The sequence below is a fragment of the Protopterus annectens genome, chromosome 2.part1 (assembly GCF_019279795.1).
Source record: "Protopterus annectens isolate FY-2018-M chromosome 2.part1, PAN1.0, whole genome shotgun sequence".
NCBI classification, from domain to species: domain Eukaryota; kingdom Metazoa; phylum Chordata; order Ceratodontiformes; family Protopteridae; genus Protopterus; species Protopterus annectens.
The window spans coordinates 1697936760-1697958502 of NC_056729.1; the positions used below are offsets into that span (position 1 = coordinate 1697936760).

The 21743-nt window shown below is 43.2% G+C and overlaps 1 protein-coding gene across 2 annotated transcripts in view; it reads left to right on the plus strand.

The window, feature by feature from the left end:
• The window catches only part of UBE4B (ubiquitination factor E4B), a 2592778-nt gene that overhangs the window by 1027791 nt on the left and 1543244 nt on the right, over positions 1–21743 (plus strand). For both annotated transcript variants that reach the window (XM_044063145.1, XM_044063144.1), the window contains 2 exons: positions 5464–5547; positions 18389–18445. In XM_044063145.1, the coding sequence (XP_043919080.1) occupies positions 5464–5547; positions 18389–18445 (141 nt within the window). The remainder of the gene's footprint in view (positions 1–5463; positions 5548–18388; positions 18446–21743) is intronic.

Genomic DNA, 21743 nt, shown 5'->3' on the forward strand with positions numbered 1-21743 from the left:
GTACTTAGTGGATTACTTCCTGTGTGGTAGTTTGTGAGCACTTTGTTTTTTCCAAAGGGGATGACTATGCACTTTTTGGCATTTAGCTTGAGGCCATGGTTCTGACACCAGGTATCCATCTCTGTAAGGCCTTTCTGGAGGATGCTTGTGTCAGCCGGAGAGTCTATTATGGCTCCCAGTTTGTAGTCATCTGCAAACTTCGTAAGCCACAGTCCTCCCATGTTTGCCTGTACCTCTGAGAAGTTTATACCGAACAAGAGGGGTCCCAGGACTGAGCCCTGTGGGACACCACTTTTAATTGGTTTAGAGTCGGGCATGCCACCTGCGATTCTGACCATGTGAGTTCTATCCCTGAGCCAGTTTGCAACCCATCTTGTGACATATGGGTTAATATTTAAGCTGGTAAGCTTATTTATGATGCCAGAGTGGGGTATTGTGTCGAAGGCCTTTGTGAGGTCCAGATAGGCTTTGTGGGACTACCTTTCCCTCATCTATGGCTTTGGTAACTGTTCCGAAGAAGTCAGCTAGGTTTAAGAGGCAAGATCTGCCCTTAACAAAGCCAAACTGGGTAAGGTCCAGTGTTTGGAGGTTCCCAATGTCTTTGTTTATGAGATCCATGATGATGCGCTCCATAGCCTTGCAGACCAGGCTAGTCAGGCTTATAGGGCGATAGTTCCCTGGATCCGTTGTGGTGCCACCTTTGTGGAGTGGGATCACTGTTGCTGTATGCCATTCTTTGAGTACATAACCTGTGGTAAGGCTGAGTTGGAACAGTGAATTTATGTGAGGGTTTAGTTCATTTTGGAGCTCGTGTAAGAAGCAGCTGGGGATACCATCCGGTCCCATTGATGCTGTGTTTTTTACTTTGGAGAGGGCTGCTTTCACCTGTGTGTCTGTGATGTCTGGGGGATTGCATTCTTCTGGGATAGACACTGGCTCTTTGGGGGGGGGGGGGGAGTAAAGTTTGCACTGAACCTGTCCGCCAGGATGTTGGCAATGTCAGTGGGTTCAGTGTGTTTTGTGCCGTTTTGCACCAGCTCAGAGCATATCTGAGAGTTGCCACCCAGATTCTTGACGTAGCTAAAGAATGCCTTGTGATTATCTTTAGAGTCTTTGGCAATTTTTCTTTCAAAGCTAGCCTTTGTTTATTTTTTGAGGGATCGAAGCTTCTTGCTAGTACTGATCAGGGATGCCTTCTCTTTTTGGGATTTTGCCTTTTCATGTAATAGTTTCCTCCTTCTGTTGTATAGCTTATTTATGGCCAGGGTCCACCAGACTGGTCTCCTGTGTCCACTGTGGTAAGGAGAGCCTTCCATGTGGCACATGTCATCAGTAAAGGCATCACGTCTAGAACTAAGGATGTTATAGTTCCATTATATTTGGCCCCTATCAGGCCTATAATTGAGTACAGTGTTCCCTTTTGCATGCATCTCACCAGACACTTGCAACAGCTGGAGAGACTACAGAGGTTTCTTACCAAAAAGATACGGCGCACACAAAACAAGTCCAAGCCCCTTCTCTCTATTCTGTATCCTGCAGTCTAAGAGGTGACCTGTGCCTGGCCTCAGTGACCCGGCCCTGGTAGAAATGTGTCACATTCATAAATCAAACAGCACGAGGATCACATCCTCCAGGAATCTGTCCTCTGACATGAACAAATCATGTTGGAGAAATAGATACTTTTCCCAGCAACTGCACCTCCTCTGGAACAAGCTTCCGATTCATATAAAGCAGAGTTCTTCCCTGACCACCTTCAAGCAGACTCCAGATCATGGATGGGTGACAATAAATTCACTTCTAGGATGGCTCCCATCTGGTTAAAAACGGGGGGCACCATTCTCCCCCTTGAGTCTTTACTGGGCCCTGGCACCACTAAACATATTGGAATTTTTTACCGGAAAAAAAATATCAGAGTTTTTGCAAAACCCTGGAGCCAGAAGGGGGGACATTTCCCATCTCGAAAGGGGGAAGCCCAATAGTTAGCATCCCTTAACAACCCAAAAAACTGAAAGGCATTACCCATGCGGGAAATGGATTTTCTCCTTAGCTAAAAGGGCCCAAACAGCATACCCATTTCCCCTTGATCCGGTTAAAAATGGAAAGACATCAAGGAAACCCTTTAGTCCAAACTGGAAGGGAAAAATTGGAACAGGGCATTTAAAATTTTTTCCAATTTTGAGCCTTTGAGAACTGGGAAAACCTCCGCCCATAACCCCTTTTTACTTTGAGAGGCTTCCCCTGGCGAAATCAAAATTTCCCCCGGGATTAAAGACTTTTCTTGGGAGAATTTCCAAAAAAACCTTGCAAAAATTAAAAAAGGGTTTTGTTTTTGGGTTTGAAAAGGAAAAGATTTCAAGATGACCAAATTTTTGGAGTATGGCAAAATCCTTGGTGTTACCCCTATAAGTCTTGCATCATTTTCAGCAGATAACTTTGATCACTTTTTACACCTCTGTCGGGGATTCCCCCTAAAAATTTTCCTAAGGAAATTTCCCCTTGGACTTAACTTTTAAAAAAGGGTACAATCCCTTTGCCAGGGGGAAAGGGAGACTTAAAACCCCTGTCATGGAAAAGGCTTCCTACTGGAATTATTACCCAAATTTTCCCCTACAGGCCTTAATAGTCAATTTCCTTCTTCCCAGAAATCCACCACCCCCTTTTTCCCAACCCCAAAAACAGGGGGAAAAAATACGATACCGGAACAAACAGCACCCTCTACTTAAAACCCAAAACAGCAAAAGGGTGCCCCTTTGTGCCTATGCCCCCGGGGAGAAAAGTATTCCAAAAAAAAACCCAAAGGATAAATTCCAAGGATTCGGGCCCCCTTCCAGGGAAAAAAAATTAAGAAATACCCAAACTCAACCCCTGAACCCAACCCTTCTTAAAGAGGCCCGAAAATTTTAAGGCACTTGGACCCCCGGGGATTTTGCCAAAAATTATTTTTGGGCTCTATTCCCATCCCAGAGGTTTCTTTTGTTTTCAAAACCTTTCCTCAAAACCTTTCATTCTCAGTTGGTATGGTTTTTCCTTTTTATGCTGCAGGGCCCTTTAAGGCCAAAATACTTTTGAATACCAAAAGAAGAGCCCCTGGTTCCTCTGGAAAACACTCTCTGGTACCTATTTTCCCTTTAAAGGAGATGAGGGGGAGTTCTTGATTTGTTTGTTAAGGTATCTGCATTTTTTCCCTCATCTTTTTGGAAATTTATCTATCCAAATTTTCCCTTCAAGGGTTTTATTAAAAAGGGGAAATGGCTTGATGCTTTATCCCCGAGCAACGGTTTGGTGGGTTTAAACCACTCGCCAACGGACCCCTTTGGATGGATGAGGCTCCTTTCGCGGGAAAAAAAGCTTTTAAAATGAGATGCGTCCAGAATTCTTTAGGGATCAAACTTTTTCTTTCCTGATGCTCAGAAGTTTGTGTTCTTAGCCTTATTTTACCAATATTGTTATGAATGCTTTTTTGAGTTGCAGAAAATGCTAACATTATACTGCCTGTTTAAAATTTAAGAATACTTTTCTCACATCATTCATTTTGTCACCCAGAGATACCACTTTTATAGACTTAATGGGAGTTTGGGCTTGGTGATTGAGAAAGATGGTAAAATTGTACGCATTTTGCAGTGTAGGCTTTTCCTAGGTCAGAAGCCATACATGTACTGGTCTCTTTAATGTGCCAGACTTGTAATTAGCATTGTGTGATCATTAGTGTTCATTCCTGGGGTTTTGCTAGTAAAGATTACGACTGGATTATATTGGTGATTTTTTTTCTCAAGGTGGAATATTCTTGCATGTAGTGTATATAAGTAGTAAAGGGTATAGAGATGCAACCTCCATGCCAGGGGATATATATGAAAGATTGCTCTTGAAAAAAAAACTTTGCTAGTGCTTTACTTTTAAAAAAGTGTTTTTGATTAAAATGTTTTTTTTACATTCTGGTTTAAAAAATTGGGATTCCCTGGGCCTGGGAAATCAAAGTATTGTGAAACGGGAAGGCATTTTCCAACAAGGGAAATTAAATGGCATGACCGGCATTCTAGTCTTTGCCTAAAAAAACCGCACGGGGTTTGGAAAAATTTATTGTTTAGGAGTAAAGAAGACCCAGAATTTTAGTTTTTCTTGCCCAGTGTTTACGGTGTCAGAAAAAAGGTAAGATTTGGGAAACAGATAAAATAGAGAAATCATAATTTTTAAAACCCTTTTTTAAAAATTTTAAGTTTTTGTGTTTCCCGTGCAGAAATTGGCATTTAAAGAGATTTGTTTCCAGGGTTTTCTTCGAATGAATTATAATTTTCTCGGTGTTGCGCCCTTTTCCCAAGGCAAGCTTTGGGCCCACTAAAGAAGTCCTTTGGGCGCGTTTTAAATTCCTGGAGCGTGGGTTAAGGGTTTTGGGTTTAGGAAGTTTTTATTTCGGTTTGGCCTTTTGGGGCCCCTTTTTGGTTTAAGGGGTCTCAGGTTCTTACCCCCCCCTCCAAAATGGAAGGCCTTTTTCCCAAAGGGTTTCCCCCAAGGGAGGGCCCTTTCCAAATGGGTCACCCAATTTTTCCCGGAACTTTAAGGAAAAATGCTTTTGGCGAATTTGTTTCCTTGAAAAGGGTTTTCCCCCTTATAAGAGGTTTGGGGGGAATTACTTTTTTGGGGACCCCAAAACCCAAAATTTGGGGGAGCCTTCAGGAGAAACTCCCAATTTTTTCCATGGATGATTCATTTCCCTTTGTTTCCCCCCCCGGGTTTTCTTTTAGGATTTATTCCAGGGGGTTTTAATTAAACAGGACTTCTTGGTTCAGGAAAGGCCAGGGAAATTTTTGTTTTACCCAAACTAGGGTTTCATAATCTGTTGATTGGGGTGTTTTCAGGGCTCAAATTTATCTTGTCCGCTTTTAAACCGGTGGCTTGCTAGGTGCTTTAGCTTTTTCATAAGTGCTTCACTTTCGAATTTTAAGCTGTCTTGTGATTACAGTTCTGTGTTAAAACAATTGGGCATTCATTAGGAAGCCTGGGGAGACAGATCCCAAAAGGTATTGTGAAAGCAGTGAAGAATGTGAGCAGCATACCAGACAAGGTGAAAAACAGTTAAGTCATGTGTTACTTGACATGTGACAGTGTATGGATCACTTTGCAGGTAAGAAAGTATACACTGGGGCACGAACAAGGGATGTTTAGGATATAGTTGTCTTTTAAGGTGGAGGATGAAGAAGGAGAGAAACCAGTAATGTGTACAGTTAAGCTCTAGCAGAATTCGTTGTAAAGTGCTGTTTCATGAGGAAGGAGGTTGAAGCACAGAACAGGATAAAACTGAGATGAAATGCTATGAATTTAAAATGGCATGTGATAAAGTTTATAGTTTTCTGTGTTTCTGAGGGTGAACAGAAAGTTGGGCATTTAGAGATCTTGTTTTATCTTATTGTTAATCCATTAATCTGAAATAATTGTTTAATCTGTGTTCATCTGCTGTTGTTTTTACAGATCTTTGTTCCCATACTGCAGGGCTTGGCTCTCACTTCCAAAGAGTGCTCTTTTGACAGCGATAATTTCAAATATCCACTAGCGGTAAGAAGTTGTGTTTAAGTATCCACGTTTATTAATAGTGAATGTTTAATGTAACTGTCTGTTGTTCTTTGGTTCTTTTGGTCCTCTGTTTAGTTGAATGAGAGAAATGTGCTCTGGGGTCAGTAGGCCTCAACTGATCAAAAAATGGAAGACATAAATAAACACAGGCTTCAAGCACAGCCATAAATACCGGAAAACCTGCAGTTCAGTCCAATCACCTGTGAACATAGGATGGAGATGCTTTTGGTCTGTCTTGCTACCTAGAAAATGGTGGCAATTAAGTGTCCAGTGCAGGGTTCATTATGAAGGTTACTGTGGGCAATTCCACCCTTTGGTGGGACACCATCAAAAGACCAAAGAAGTGGAGGGCAGGCCTCAGATGAAACCTTCTGAAGGTATATCCATTGAAGAAATGCCCATTCATTCCCTATGTGTTGCATCCTGGTTCTTGACAAGTGAAGGATTGAGTTTCCACCTTTGCCTTTGCCTAATCTAGCAGGATCCATTGGCTTAGGCTGAGGAGAGTCCAGTGGATCTTCCCTTGCCAGAGGTAGTGTTTCAGAATCTGAGCTTCATAAGGTTGCTTGATATCTGGTGGGACCTGCCCATGTGGGTGCAGGAGTGCAGCTTTAAGAAATACTGTCTGGTGAACACCTGTCAGGTTCCTAAACTTCTATATTGCCTCTTAACATCTAGTTGTCAAAATGTGTTTCCACATAAACTGTCCATATATGAACATTTCTCTTTTGGATCTGTAAGGGGCTAGTTCTTCCACCTTTGGGCCAGAAGACCTGGAGCTCATTGTCATGGAGGAAGATAACGATTGCCCTCTCCATGCACACAGTTCCCCACTGGATAACCCCTTCTTTGGAAAAGCACTCATGAAATTCCTAATGGAGTTGTCTATGAGTTCCAGTTCTTTCTCAGAGAAGTGGCTTAATAAACATCTGTGAAGTAATGAGGAGGAGCCTTGGATCATTTCTTCCAGGGGAGTTCAGTATTTAGGATGGGCATGCATGCAACCTGGAAGCACCTGGATTCTGCTGTTGTGGCTCCCAAGAAGGCACATGCTTTTTGTAAACTCCTTTGCTAACTAGAGTAAGATCTTTTACAGATATCTTTGAATGGACTACTGTGAAGTCTTCTCTGACTAGCTCGAACCTGAGACCACTGTGTTTTGTTGCTTTGTCTCCTAACAAGGACTGTAAAACAATTGACAAGGTGCCTAAAAGATGAAGTTTCCTCTGCACCTGTTCTGTACCATTCTTTGATAGTGGATCAAGCATTAGAAAGGCTCTTTGCTCTTCCTGAGTATGGGATTAAGGAAGAGGCAGTCAGAGCCAATGCCATGGTTTACAGGAGATAAAGCTGTAACTACGGCCCATGTGACCCAAGTTAATTTAGTGTCTTGGGTGTCCGAGGCACTGGCCAGGAGGGATGGGTGTGTCCATCCTGGGGGAAGGTGTTTCTCTAGGTATTCTGTTGTAGGGAGGTGTGATCCTTAGAGACAAGTAGCCTTCAGATGTAGCAGACAAGTAGCTTTCAGATGCAGGGGGGACAAGGGTAGGTTATTACAGCTCCCCACGTTAAGAACGATCTTGTGTGGCCCTGGGTTGCGTTAATGATCCTTGTTGGCCCCAAACTTTGGAGGAGCATGTCCCAAGGAGATTAAAAGGAGAATATGTAACCTGTATTGGATGGGGGGCACCAGCATGAGATGATGGTCGGCTGTGTGGGAGGAGAAAAAAAGGTGGTACACAGGACTCTGTCCTTTTACTACATTGATGCTGTCACTGAGGTAGCAGGTTCATAGGTAGGTACTAGGCTATGTCAGCCTTCGGGCCTATGTAAGCCTAGCCAAAAAGTTCCCTGGCTTTCTCCACCCAAAAAAATTATTTTCCTGTGCCCCTGTCGAGCAGAACCACAGAAGTGATCCCTGGGGTGAATTTCCTATTTCCCATCCAATTGTCAAGATTTTTCTTGAAGAGGGCTAATGAGGAGGTTTATTTGACATGACTGGGGTAGTCTGTTCCAGAGCAGGGAAAGTCTCTGGGACAGGAATCTATCCCTCCAGCATGTTCTGTTTATTGTGGTGACAAGGTTTAGGTCTCTGGATCGTGTGGCTCGGAGAGTTTGAGGTTTCTTTAAGTGCAACATGTCCAGCAGATCTGGGTTTGACATGGCTTTGTATGTTAGGCAGAGGTTGCCTCTGAGTTGGCGATATGCGACGGAGTAGAGCTGGAGTTTTTTGAGAGGGTTTGCATATGGCATCTGTTTGAAACTGGTAATCCTCTTAGTGAGGTATTTCTGTGGCCTTTCTAGTTGTAAATGTCTTGCGAGCTACATGCCAAACAGGGCGTTGTACTCTATAATTGGTCTGATGAGGGATGAGTAGAGAGGAACAGTGACCTCCTTTTTCTGGAGGAGAACCCCTCTGTGATGAGGTGGCCACATAGAAGGATTTCCTGACTACTATGGCGATGTGATTATCAAAGGAGAGACTACTGTCCACCTGTATCCCAAGGTCTCTTATCACACTTTCGGTGTTTAGTAGGCTACTGTCTATGTGATTATTTCATGGATACAGTGTTTTTCCCAAAGGGGATGACAGTGCACTTCTTGGCATTGAGCTTGAGGCAATAACTTTGACATCAAGCATCGGTCTCAGTGAGGCCCCTTGGTCGAATGTCCACATCATTAAGTGATTCTATTATGGCTCCTAGTTTGCAGTCTGCAAACTTCGGTAGCCAAAGAACTGCTGTATTAGTCTGGACTTCGGAGAAGTAGATGCCAAACACTACTAAGAGAGAACCCAGGACTGAACCCTGTGGTACTCCCACTTTTCACTGGTCTGAAGTTGGATTTGGAGTCTGCTGCTTTCACTGTGTGGGTTCTGTCACTGAGCCATTTGGCCACCCATCTTGTGACATAGGGGTCTAGTGAGTTTATCTATAATTCCAGAGTGGGGGATGGTGTCGAAAGCCTTGGCGAGGTCAAGATAGGCTGTGTGCACCACCTTAGCCTCGTCCTCAGCTCTTGTGACTGCTTCAAAGAAGTCAGTCAGGTTTAGGAGACATGATCTATCTTTTACAAACCCAAACTGAATGGGGTCCAGAGTTTGGAGGTTACCTATGTCTTTGTTTATAAGCTCCAAGATGATACGTTCCATGGCCTTGCAGACCAGGCTTGTCAGACTAATGAGGCGGTAGTTCTCAGGATCCGTGGCGGCGCATCCTTTGTGCAGTGGGATAACCGTCTCTGTGCATCATTCAGTAGGCACAAAGCCTGAAGTGAGTCTATGATTGAACATGGTACTTAGGTGGGGTTTCAGTTCATTCTGTAGTTCGTGCAGAACGCAGCCTGGGATGTTGTCTGGTAACATGGATGCTGTGATGTTCTTCGTGTTTCACTCTTGTAGTCATCACATTTGGGTTATCTTCCTGCAGGTAGCCCTCAGTCGGCCTGAATTCCAGAGTCTTGGGATTTCTGCGTCGGATGCTGTAGCTTCTTCCATGACGTCAAGGGTTCAGGGGTATAAAACATGCAGCCGATGCCAATACATCAGCTTTTCTTGCCGTGCAGTGTCCGAAGCAGAAGTATTTCACAAGTGCCGGTCAGCCGCCTCCTGAAATTTTCATTTTTCGAGTTTCGGACCTGAAGTCTTCTAAAAGATAAGTACCCTGTTGGGGATCCTTTTTTCTTGCTCGAACCGATGTCAGAAAAAGTTAATTGTCTTGCCTGTGGAAAGCAAATACCTCACAGAGATTTTAGTTCTTACTGTTTCACCTGTCTAGGCCCAGACCACGACGTTCCTAGCTGTCGATTTTGTGCCATGTTCACCACCCGAACTATTTGTCAATGGGCTATTTTTATCACTAAATTCTTTCGCTCTCGTTCTCCGTATTCCGATATGGTTTCGATAAGCCTTCTTACTACCGATCTTCCAAAAAAACATAAGGATAAAGACAGACCGCCTAGGTCCAAAACTGCCGACGATGCTTCCGTTAAGCTAATCGTCATTTCGCTGGTACTCAGTGAGGCGTTTTCGCAGCCCCTGATACCCACTTCTACAGATTTACAAGCCTCTACTAAGACCCATTCGGAGTTTGGTATGCCGCAAGATGCTTCTTCGACTATGGAGCCTGCGAATGTCTCTACCTTGGATGGGTCCGGAGCCGCTTTGCAGGCACTGGCTTCTGAGGGTGTACTCAGGACTTCCGATTTTTATATTAAACCGATGACTTTGTCTCAAACCAAAAATACCAAATTTCTAAGGCCCAGACTTCGCACTACGCCTAGGAAACCAACGATCAAAGCGCATTCTCAGTCTCACATGCCTCAGAAACAAATGTTTAGAATGGCTGAAGATCTTATTACTTTAATTAGAGGAAGCCAGCCTTCCCCTCAAAAAGACCAAGAACTGATTTTCCTTCTGATTCTTCAGATAACTTGGACATACCCTTATCTACCTATGAGGATTCTGATGCAGAGGATTCCATTCCCTCTGCTTCCCCACCAGAAGATTTTTCTTTTAGTGAAACCCTGCATACCCTTAGAGAGCATTTCTGCTGGGAGTGCCAGGACTACCCACAGTCCATAAATAGACTCAGAGAATCGTTAAACTTACCTCAACACAGGCCTCTAGCTATCCCTTCTGTTCTGGAAATTGTTGATGATGTCTTCTTGGAATCCAGCCTTTCCCCTGATACTTTGCCACCAGCTCCCAGGAAACCTGACAGGTACTACAGAGTACCTGACTCCCACCAATTCCTCTTTAAGAATCCTACTGCGGATCCAGAGACCATTTCCCAGGGACCTAAAGGCATTAAGGCTACAACAGCCAAAAACCCTACCCCTTTGGACAGGAACTCTAGGGCTTTAGACAGATGGGGTAAGAAGGTGTACACCTGCTACTCTTGCCATAAGGGGTTTAAAATGCCAGTTTCATATATTAAAGTATCAGCAACATGTTATGGAGCTAATTAAGCAGAAAATGATGTTGATTCCTGATAGTGCAGAACATAAAGATTTACAAGAGTTAATCCATTCTGCTAACCAAGTTGGAAAACATACTTTGCAATGTGGTTTTGATGCCTTAGAGGCATCTTGCAGGGCTGCTGTCACTGGGTCTGTTCTTAGAAGGCATGCTTGGCTTAAAGAACAAATCTTGCCAGACCATGTCAAAGCAAAATTACTAGATGCACCATTAAACCAAGAACGCCTGTTTGTCAATAAAGCAGAAGTCGTCCTCAAAAAGATGGAGGAAAAAGCTAAATCTATACAAACTGTTAAAGATTTCCTACAGGTACAGCCACCTAGATTCAGTAGGCATTTGCCTTCTAAACACTGGTCCTTTCCAGTCCATCCCAGGCCTTCTCAGTCCAAACCCAGGGGCAGCAGACCACCAAGGTTAGTGTCTCAGGGTATGCACAGATCTAAGCAATGGGGCGCTCCCACCTCTAAAACAGGGAGTAGTAAGCCATCATCCTATGGTAAAATCTCACAATGACTTGTCCTTAACTCTCCCAAGCCTTGCCCAAGTACTTGCAGACTTAGGAGGGAAACTTGCCCTGCATGAAAAAAATTGGGAATACATCACTCAGGACAGATGGGTCTTGAACATTGTATCCCAGTATTACAGATTCTACTTTTACTCACTCCCAACCCCAAGCGGATGGCCAGACCTCCCCCTAAACCAGTGGGCAGAGGCCCAAAAGCAAGTACTTTCTCTTCTCATTATCAAGGCTATTCAACCTTTCCCAGCAGAGCAAAGGGGGCAAGGTTTTTACTCCAGACTGTTTCTGGTACCCAGAAAAGAAAACTCTTGGCGCCCTATCCTGGATCTGTCTATTCTCAACACCTTCCTGGTGGTTCCCAAGATTCAAAATGCATACTCTCCAACAGCTGCTTCCTATGCGAGCCAAGGACTCCTGGCTAGCCACCCTAGACTTAAAAGAAGCTTATCTGCACATTCCACTAAGGGAATATTGCAGGAAATGTCTACATTTCAGAGCAGGCTGTATGCACTCTCAGTTCTCTGCACTTCCCTTTGGCTTATCTACTGCGCCTAGGGTATTCACAAAATGCCTGGCTCCAGCCATTGCATATTGTGGGCAGAGATAAATTCAAACTTCTTCATACTTGGATGATTGCCTCATTCAGGCTGACGGTCAGGAATTGCTACTCCAGCACCTGACATTTGTAAAGAGACTTCTAACTTCACTGGGGTACACCATCAATGAACAGAAATCACATCTGGTACCCAGCCAACAGATTGTATTCCTGGGAGCAAGCTTGAACACAACTTCCCAGATGGCATTCCTCACTCCAGAAAAAAACAAATTTATTTGACAAACTACTTCAGTCTACTGGCCACCAAAACCCAGCTATCTGCAAGAAAAATACCCTAGGGTTCATGGCCTCTTGCATTCTACTAATTCCATATGCAAGACTGCTTATGAGGAAACTTCAGTGGTACTTAAAAAGTCTCTGCTGTCAACATTCTCAGGACCTGGAAACAATGATGCCCATCATTCCTTGCCTAAGGGCAGAGCTCCTTTGGTGGGCAGAGGCTTGCTACCACAATAAAGGACTCCCTTTCACTCTACCCCCTGTCACCCAAACCTTAACAACAGATGCATCAGACTATGCATGGGGGGCTCACATGGCATGACAAATGCATGACACTCTAGCCCAAAGCTTCCTGGAGTTCATAAACTCAAATGCCATGGAACAACTAGTCACCATCCCCACAAGAGGAGAAAACATACTTGATCTCATCATCACGAACATGGGATCACAATGTTCAACACCGGAAGTATACCCCTCACTGGTGAGATCAGATCATAAACTAATCTCGCTGGAGGTCCTCATCCCGCCCCCACCTGAAACAAAAAAGACCACAGTGAAAAACTTCTCAAAAGCTGACTTCACACTTCTAAAAACTAGTGTGGTCTCCTTTAAGGCCCCTGAGCCAGTGGTAAACATTACTCAAACCGCTGAATCACTTACAAATGCCTTCTACCAGCACCTACAGGACTGCATGGATCAGGCAATCCCAAACAAAACTAAGACTCTTTGTACCAAAGGCAAGCGTCCAGTCTGGTGGACCCCAGCCATAAACAAGCTCTACAACAAAAGGAGGAAGCTACTACAAGATAGAGCAAAATCCTTGAAAGGTAAGACACCTTTGATCATTATAAGTAAAAACTAAGAGCTCTCATAAAATCATCCAAGGCAAATTTTGAGAGAAAAATCGCCAAGGACTCAAAGACAATCATAAGGCCTTCTTTAGCTATGTTAGAAACCTAGGAGGAAACTCCCAGATATGCTCAGAATTAGTTCAAAATGATGTGAAGATTACTGAACCTACACACATTGCCAACATACTGGCTGACAGGTTCAGTGCAAACTCCCCTCCCCAAAAGGAGATATCTATACCAGAGGATTGTAGCCCCCCAAACATCTCCAACGCCCAGGTGAGAGCTGCTCTCTCCAAAGCAAAAAACACAGCATCCATGGGACCGGATGGTGTCCCAGGCTGTGTGCTCCATGAACTCAATGAGGAATTAAACCCGCAGTTAGGACAGCTGTTTAATCTTAGCCTCACCTCAGGATACGTACCCAAGGAGTGGCGCACGGCGACTGTGGTCCCACTTCACAAGGGCGGTGCCTCCACCAACCCTGGAAATTACCGTCCCATTAGCTTGACAAGCCTTATCTGCAAAGCCATGGAGAGGATCATAATGGAACTCATAACTAAAGACATAGGGAACTTGCAGACTTTGGATCCAACCCAGTTTGGCTTTGTCAAAGGCAGATCATGCCTTTTAAACTTGGTTGACTTTTAAACTTGGTTGACTTTTTCGAGACAGTCACCAAGGCCATTGATGAGGGAAAGGCAGTCCATACAGCCTACCTTGACCTGGCAAAGGCCTTCGACACAATACCCCACTCAGGTATCATCAAAAAACTCATCAGCTTGAATGTAAACCCATACATCACAAGATGGGTTGCAAACTGGCTAAGTGACAGAACCCACAGGGTCAGAGTTGCTGGAGCCATGTCAGACTCAAAGCCTGTCACAAGTGGTGTCCCACAGGGCTCAGTCCTGGGTCCACTCTTGTTCGGCATCTACTTTTCTGAAGTACAAGCAAACACAGGAGGGTTATGGCTGACAAAGTTTGCAGATGACTGCAAACTGGGCCATAGTCGAAAACACATCTGACACAGATATCCTTCAGAAGGGCCTCACAGAAGCGGATAACTGGTGCCAGAGCCATGGCCTAAAGTTAAATGCCAAGAAATGCATAGTCATACCCTTCGGGAAAAACAAGGTTACCCATAGCTACCATATAGGTGGCAATCCACTGAGCACAGAAGAAGTCATCAGGGATCTGGGGACCCAGGTTGACAGTAGCCTTCGCTTGACACTCATGTTGCTAAAGTAGTTAGGAAAACCTTCTACATTGCCCACCTGATCATGAAGGGATTCACATCTAGATCAAGGGAGGTCATCGCCCCTGTACTCATCACTCATTAGACCTATGATTGAGTACAATGCCCCATTCGAATGTATCTGACCAGACACCTGCAGCAGCTGGAAAGGCCCCAAAAGTTCCTCACCAAAAGGATAAAGGGTCTCAAAATATGTCTTATGCTGCCCGACTGAAAGAACTCCAGCTCTATTCAGTCTCATACCGCTTGCTCAGAGGTGACCTGTGCCTGACATATAAGGCCATGTCAAACCCTGATTTGATGAATATGCTTCACCTCAAAAATCTAGATCCCTCAGAACCACAAGGGCGGGGAGACTTAAACCTTGACACGGTTATTAATAGAACATGCTGGAGGGACAGATTCATCACCCAGAGACTCCCTATGCTGTGGAACAAAATCCCGGTACAAGTGAGGCAGAGCACCTCGCTGGCCTTGTTCAAGAGGAATCTTGACCAATGGATGGGGGATCGCAGATATACCCCAGGGATTACTTCAGTGTCACTGCTTGACAGAGGCACAGCAAAATAATAGGCATAGTTTTATTCAAACTAAAGGGGTGGTGAAAGCCAAATAACTATGGGCTAGGCTTATAAATGCCCTTGGGCAGATAGCCTAGTATGAACCTATGAACCTATGACAAATGCATTCAAGGCAAATGGAGCCCAAAGCAAATACACCTGCATATCAATCAATAATAAATGTTAGCTATACAGAATGCTCTGACAGCCTTCAAATGTCTTATTCTTCCAGGGCAACTATAGATAGACAGACAACACCACAGTCATGTGGTACATAAACAAGCAGGGGGGAACCCATTCCTACCCACTCTGCAGGTTAGCCATGGCTCTGTGGAACACAGCCTTGAGCAATCAAGTGCACCTGCAACCTCAATTCCTGCCAGGCAAACTAAATTCATTGGCAGACAACTTAAGCAGAAATCTAATGGACCCACACAAGTGGAAACTGGAACCCAAATCATTCAAGCTCTTGATCCACAGGTGGGGGGGGGGCACCAGAGGTGGACCTCTTTGCTTCCCCTCAGAACTATCAATTGAGCAAATATTGCACCAAAACTCCCCACAGCCAAGCATGGAAAATAGATGCCCTTTCCTTTACATGGGAAAACCTCTCAATCTATGCCTTTCCCCCTCTGCCCCTCCTCCCAAAGGTTCTATTACATATCAAACAGGAAAAGCCAAGGACAGTCTTGATTGCACCAGGCTGGCCACGCCAGCACTAGTACCCACTTTTGCGTAGTCTGACAGTATTGCCACCATGGCACCTACCTGAGACCCCCTCCCTGGTGTCCCAGCAGGGGGGCCAGATTTTGCATCCTCCGCTACAAACCCTGAACCTAGCAGCCTGGCACATCCCCTGAACTCATCACCAGCAACCCTCAGTAAACAGGTGCTGGTTGTCATCCTTGAGGCAAGGAGACCTAGTACTAGAAAATCCTATTCAGGAAAGTGGAAAAGATAGATACTGTTCTTGGAGCCAGTCCCAAGGAATGGGCACAACTGTGCCCAGCTTACCTCATATACTAGATTTCTTAACAGAAATCCTCCACAAAGGCCTATCCTTCTCTTCAGTTAAGATTCATGCCTCTGCCATCTCAGCTCATTATAATGCTGAGCCCACCCCTCTTCTCTCATCCTCTGGTCAAACAGTTCCTGAGAGGAGCCAAAGTTTTAAGACCCCCCCCCCCAGGAACGCTCCCACTCCAGCCTGGGACCTTAACTTTGTATTGGAAAAACTCGCACTTCCACCCTTTGAACCTGCTGCTTCAGCAGAGTTAAAATTTCTCTCCTGGAAAACCACTTTACTTCTAGCCATCATTTCAGCAAGAAGAGTGTCTGAATTGCAGGCCCTTATGGCTGTGGAACCCTTCATTGTCATCCATGCGGACAGGGTTTCCCTCAGGACTAACCCATCATTTATGCCCAAGGTGATATCTAGTGTGGCTTTAAACCAATCCATTCATTGTCCAACCTTTTTCCCTAATCCTCAGAATAAAGGGGAAAGGATCCTGCACTCCCTGGACGTGCACAGGCAGCTTAGGTTCTATCTGGACAGGACTAAACCTTTCAGAAAATCTGACCAACTGCTGGTCAGCTTTGCTACAGGGGCAGAGGGCAAGGCCATTTCCAAGCAAACCATTTCTAAATGGATAGCACATTGTATCAATTTCTGCTACAAACACCATGGGAAACCTACCTCACAGGGGATCAAAACATGTTCCACTAGGGCTACATCAACCTCTACAGCATTTCTCAGGGGAGTCCCTACCAGGGACATCCTGGAAGCTGCAACCTGGAGCTTGGTACACACCACCAAGCATTACCACTTACCTCTCTTTTCTAAATCCAGAGCTGGATTTGCCACAGCAGTCTTGCAGAGCCTGCTTGCCAGCCCTAATGCTTCTTGACTACCTCCACCCTTCCTCAGCTTTGGGAATCAACCCAAATGTGATGACTGCAACAATGAAACACGAAGAACATAATACAGTTGTGTACACTTACCATAAATGTAAATGTTCGAGTGTATTCATTGCAGTCCTGGTTACCCTCCCTCCAGCCTCCTGACTTCTCTATACTTCTACCTATTCTTTTTTGTTGGCCATATCTTATAACACTGGTATTTACTTTCTACTGTGGGTGTTCCACACCATGTAATTGCTTCCTATTGTGGGGGCTCTTGACATCTGAGGCAAGAAAAACTAATGTAATGACATCGGTTGCATGTTTTATACCCCTGACGTCATGGAAGAAGCAACAGCATCCGACGCAGAAATCCCAAGACTCCTTTATTCAGGAAGACTGAGGGCTACCTGCAGGCAGATAACCCAAATGTGATGACTGCAACAGTGAATACACTCGAACATCTACATTTATGGTAAGTGTACACAACTGTACTTTCCTGCTTTTCTCTTCACCTCCCACCTTAATTTTTATTACACCCTGCTATTCCCCTTCATTATATCCCAGTTCAGTACCTTAATTTTTATTTTCTCTCTCCTTTCATCACCTTCCACATCACATCCCTTCTGTATCTATCTCTACCTAGCACAAACCATACACTGACCTCTTACAGCCTCTCTTCACAACAGTATTCCTACATCCCTTTAGTGCAGCCTCCCTCAACTTACCTTTTACTCGGCTTATCAGCTAATCTTATAGTTCAACCTGTACCATGTAGTACATTGATTCAGCCACTTTCTGATTTGGCATCTTTACCTTTTTCCCTGCTGTTGCCACTCAAATGTGGATTTTTACATTGCTTCTCCTATACACTGCTGTGTAACTATCTCTTCCACTAATAAATTAAACACTTTATTCTTCAGACCTTACTTTTTAAAAGCATGTGTTCGCAAATTAATTTCTTTGCTTTCCTTCCACTATTTGTTTCAAACCATTGTTATTCTTATGTTACGTGATTTTATTTATGACCCACAAAAATTATCTATTGATAAGTAGTGTTCTGTTGTATTTTGCAAAATTGTTTATATTTTGCTGTGTGATCTTATTTGAATTTATTCTTAAATTGCTTAAAGTAATAATTTTCTTATGTTATTTTGAACCTTTTGTACTATACTGTAGCTTTTCTCCCCAGGGGTCAATTGAAAAGGGGCAATTTATCCTTCAGGCAAATGGTAATCAGTAAGTAAACAGGTACACATATGTGTACACCTATGTGTAGGGGTAAGCATGCTTGTAAACAGTGTAGTTATCACATTTCCAATGTCTTTTTTCCTACATTTGTTGAAAGTATGTTTGCTTATAGTTGGTGGCAAACTGGCAAGTTCTGGTTCCATGTGTTCTTATGGTATGACATGGCAGGATAGGAAACAAATGCCACTGACCACAAGAGCTTCATAGATGAAAAAAGCCAAATTGGGATTGTAAAGAGGACATTTTAGACTTGGAAAGAAGGTTCTGGTATAGATAAACTGATATGGTAGCGACATATTAATATTTACTGTTATCTTTTGTTTGCATTTTATGACACCCTTTGATATGGTAGCATCATATTAATATTTACTGTTATCTTTTGTTTGCATTTTATGACATCCTTTACCTGTCTGAGGATCATGTCATAAAAATTTACAGTTGGTCAGCCTATGGTTATCTTGTGCACAAAATTTTGGAGTTTTCAGACTTTTGACACCTTTACTTTTGTAATGTTTTCTTTTTATATATGTAACACAACTACACTGTTTTTGTAATGCTCACAAGCTGTGTTGTGATGATTAGTAAATTAGTCCATTCTGTGCTTAAATAAATTTCAGATTTTTATCAGTTTACTTGCACATTGTGTGTCACTAACTTAATGCTTTCATTTTTAGGCTTTAGCCGAATTGTGTGAAATCAAGTTTGGCAAGTCTCATCCTATGTGCAGTTTGGTGAGTGTTTCCTAGTTTTATTCTGTTTTTATATTTCTGAATATGTGTTTATACACTAGTCTTCTTTGTCTAAAGTTTAGTATGTAAGGGCCACTTAAAGCAATGAAATCTTTCCTAAATGTATGTGATATATGCAAATGATCCTTATGAACATGTGCCTCTGATACAAGAGGTTTGGGAGGTCACTCTGGAAGCTCTAGTTTTACTGGAGTTTTCATTTTGTTTTTACGGATTGTTTTTTCAGTGACCTTCTTACTTATTGTTTTAAAATGTATGTGAGGAATAGTCCAGTCAGGTGTGAAGCTGTAATGCAGTGTTTTGTGTTTTGTTTGTGTCTTTCGGCTTTTCCCGGTTAGGGGTCGGCACAGCGGAACTCCGGTCCGCTAATGATTGGCAGTAGAGTTTTATGTGCTGGCTTGCCAGGCCTAACGCACAACCTTCAACGAAGGAACGCCTGTTCATGCATGTCTCCATACAGAAGACGCTGTAACTGAGAATCGAACGGACAACGTCTAACTGTGAGGCGACAATGCAGTGTTTTGTGAATTATGAGGCAGTTGTATAGGTAGTTGGAAGGAATCATGGCACTCCTCAACGCACTAAATATATTCCAAGGAGTGAGCATTTTATGTTGGGGAATTTCCCATGTTATTCCTTGTCATTGTAGGCTTTCTTGGCTGTAGAACACAGATGAAGGGAAGTTAGAACTACTGCAGTCTTTCTTGCTATGCTACACAGCAACAGTTTTTTTAATTACTAAGTTATTAAGCAGTATTTTTAAATGTTTCATGTGCAAATGCAACATTCTTTTTATTTTTGACATTCTGTTGAATTTATCCTTTTGTTCACATCTCTTAGACTGTAAGAAAGCATTTTTAGTTCTTTTGTCCAAGAGTGATGGAATTTCTTGTATGAAATCTATAGCTGTCTCAATTTGATTTCTTTGGTACCTAGACTGTTAGTGTGGTATGCATTTGGATCATTACAAAAAGATCAGTTTCACAGGACATATTTGGTCAGTGCTAGTAAACTGAATGTACAGTTTGATAATTGTTTTATAATTTACTCCAAGGTTTAGTTAACATGATTAGGATGCAGGGGACTCAGCTCGATGCATTTAGAGTTTGGGGGATTTTGTCCATGTACATAAAAAGTCATAGGTGAATTGCCAGTTCAGTCTGTCTGTCTTGGCAGAATGGATTTCAACTGAACACATTAATTTTGGTGAACCATATTTGAGTACATTCTTCCTTAGGTAGTCTGCTTAATGTTTCATAGGTTAGTACTAGGCTAACCACCCTTGCTGGCTATTTCAAGCCAAGCACCTTGCGTCTGTAAGCTAAACACCTTAACCATTATCAGGCAGAGCTTATACATCAACCATTATGCCAACCTCCTGATTTATAAATTTCAGAGCCTTCTTTGCTTACTGGCTGTGAGCAAGTTATAATTGATGTACCCAGCATATAGCTACTCGGACCTGGAAAAAATCTTGGTACTGTTTTTTTCAGTAAAACAAATGTATCCCACACTACCAGTCTAGGTACCACAGAAATCAAACTGAGGCATTTATAGTTTTCATACTAAGAATAGCATAATTCTTAGAAGAACTATAAAGGCTTTCTTACAGTGGAAGTAAGAGTAATCCCTAAGCAAACATTAAAAACAAACTTCACTGGTGGAATCCTCACCTAAACAGGGTGTATAATAAAAGAAAAAAACTCATTGCGAAAATTAGGAAGACCAACTCCCTTAAAGACAAGTGCTCTCTTATACAACTATACAAGAAACTAAGAGGTCTTATAAAGTCCAACAAGGTCAACTGCAAAATCAGAATAGCCTTGCAGGCTAAGGACAGTCACAAGGCCTTTTTCAGTTGTGCCTGGAATCTTAGAGAGAACACACAGCAGTGTGCTGAACTGGTGGTGAATTGGTACTACCTACACCAGTCAGGGTGGCATTGCAAATCTACTGACTGATAACTTCAACTCAGACTTCATCCCTAACTCCGCCAGGTGAAATTCCCCCAACATACTTCCTCCAACTATTAGCAGGGTCCAAGTGCTGGCAGCACTTGCTAAAACTAAGAACACAGCCTCTATGAGTCCCAGCGACATCCCTGGTTGCCTCCCGAACAATCGAAAACAGTATCTGTCCAGACCACTTGAAGCACTGTTAAACTATAGCCTTGAAACAGGATATATTCCTAGTGAATGGAGGACCATAACAGTCATTCCCATCCACAAGAGAGGAACATCAGTTGTCCCAGGGAACTGCAAACCCATCAGTCTAACAACCTTAATATGCAAATATATAGAACTAATTATCCTGGAAATGATAAACAAGGACATTGGCAACATACAGACACTGGACCCAACTCAATTTGGCTTTGTCACGGGAATGTAATTTCTACTTGATCTAGAATTCTTTGAGAGCATCATCAAGGCAATGTATGATAGTAAAACGGTGCGTACAGCATATCTTGACCTCTCCAGCGCATTCAGTACAATACCCCACTCGGGCATTATTGACAGGCTGTCTGAGCTAGGCATAAATCCCTACATAGCTTTCTGCATTGACAGCTGGCTCACAGACAGAACCCAAGAAGTCAGGATCATTGGGACCACCTCCACCAAGAGACTAGTCAATCACCAGCAGAGTACCCTAGGGCTCCATGAAGGGCCTGCTACTGTTTAACATCTAGTTCTCAGAAGTCAAGGCTAATGTTCAGGGCCCCTGCCCAACAAGTTTGCAGATGTCTGCAAATGGGGAGCTATTGTAGAGTCTTCCCAAGACATCATCATCTTGCAGGAAGGATTAACACAAAAAAATGATTGGTTCCCAAGCCATGTCCTAAAACTCAGTGCCAAAAAAATGCCTTATAAAATCCTTTCACAAACTGTTAACCCAAGTTAATTACTCCATTGGTAAAACACTTCTAGGAGTCGACCCAATAGTAAGGGATCTTGTAAAATATGTAGAGAGCAATCTGGCCTTTGACCAACATTTAGCTAAAATAGTATGAAAATCATTGTGTTTCCTGGCTTCTGGGTATGGATATGGCATCCAAGTCCATTGAAGTTATCGTACTACTCTGCTCGACCTTTATCAAACCTGTTTTTGATTGCAGTGTCCCCTTTGGCATGTGTCTAACCAGACACTTGCAGCAGTTGGAATGGTCACAAATGTTTCTCGCCAGGAGAATTCAGGACATTAATACCCTGTCCTACACTGATTACCTAAAAACTTTGTCTCAGTATTGAGTCTCCCACAGGCTGCTGAGAGAGGGAATCTTTGC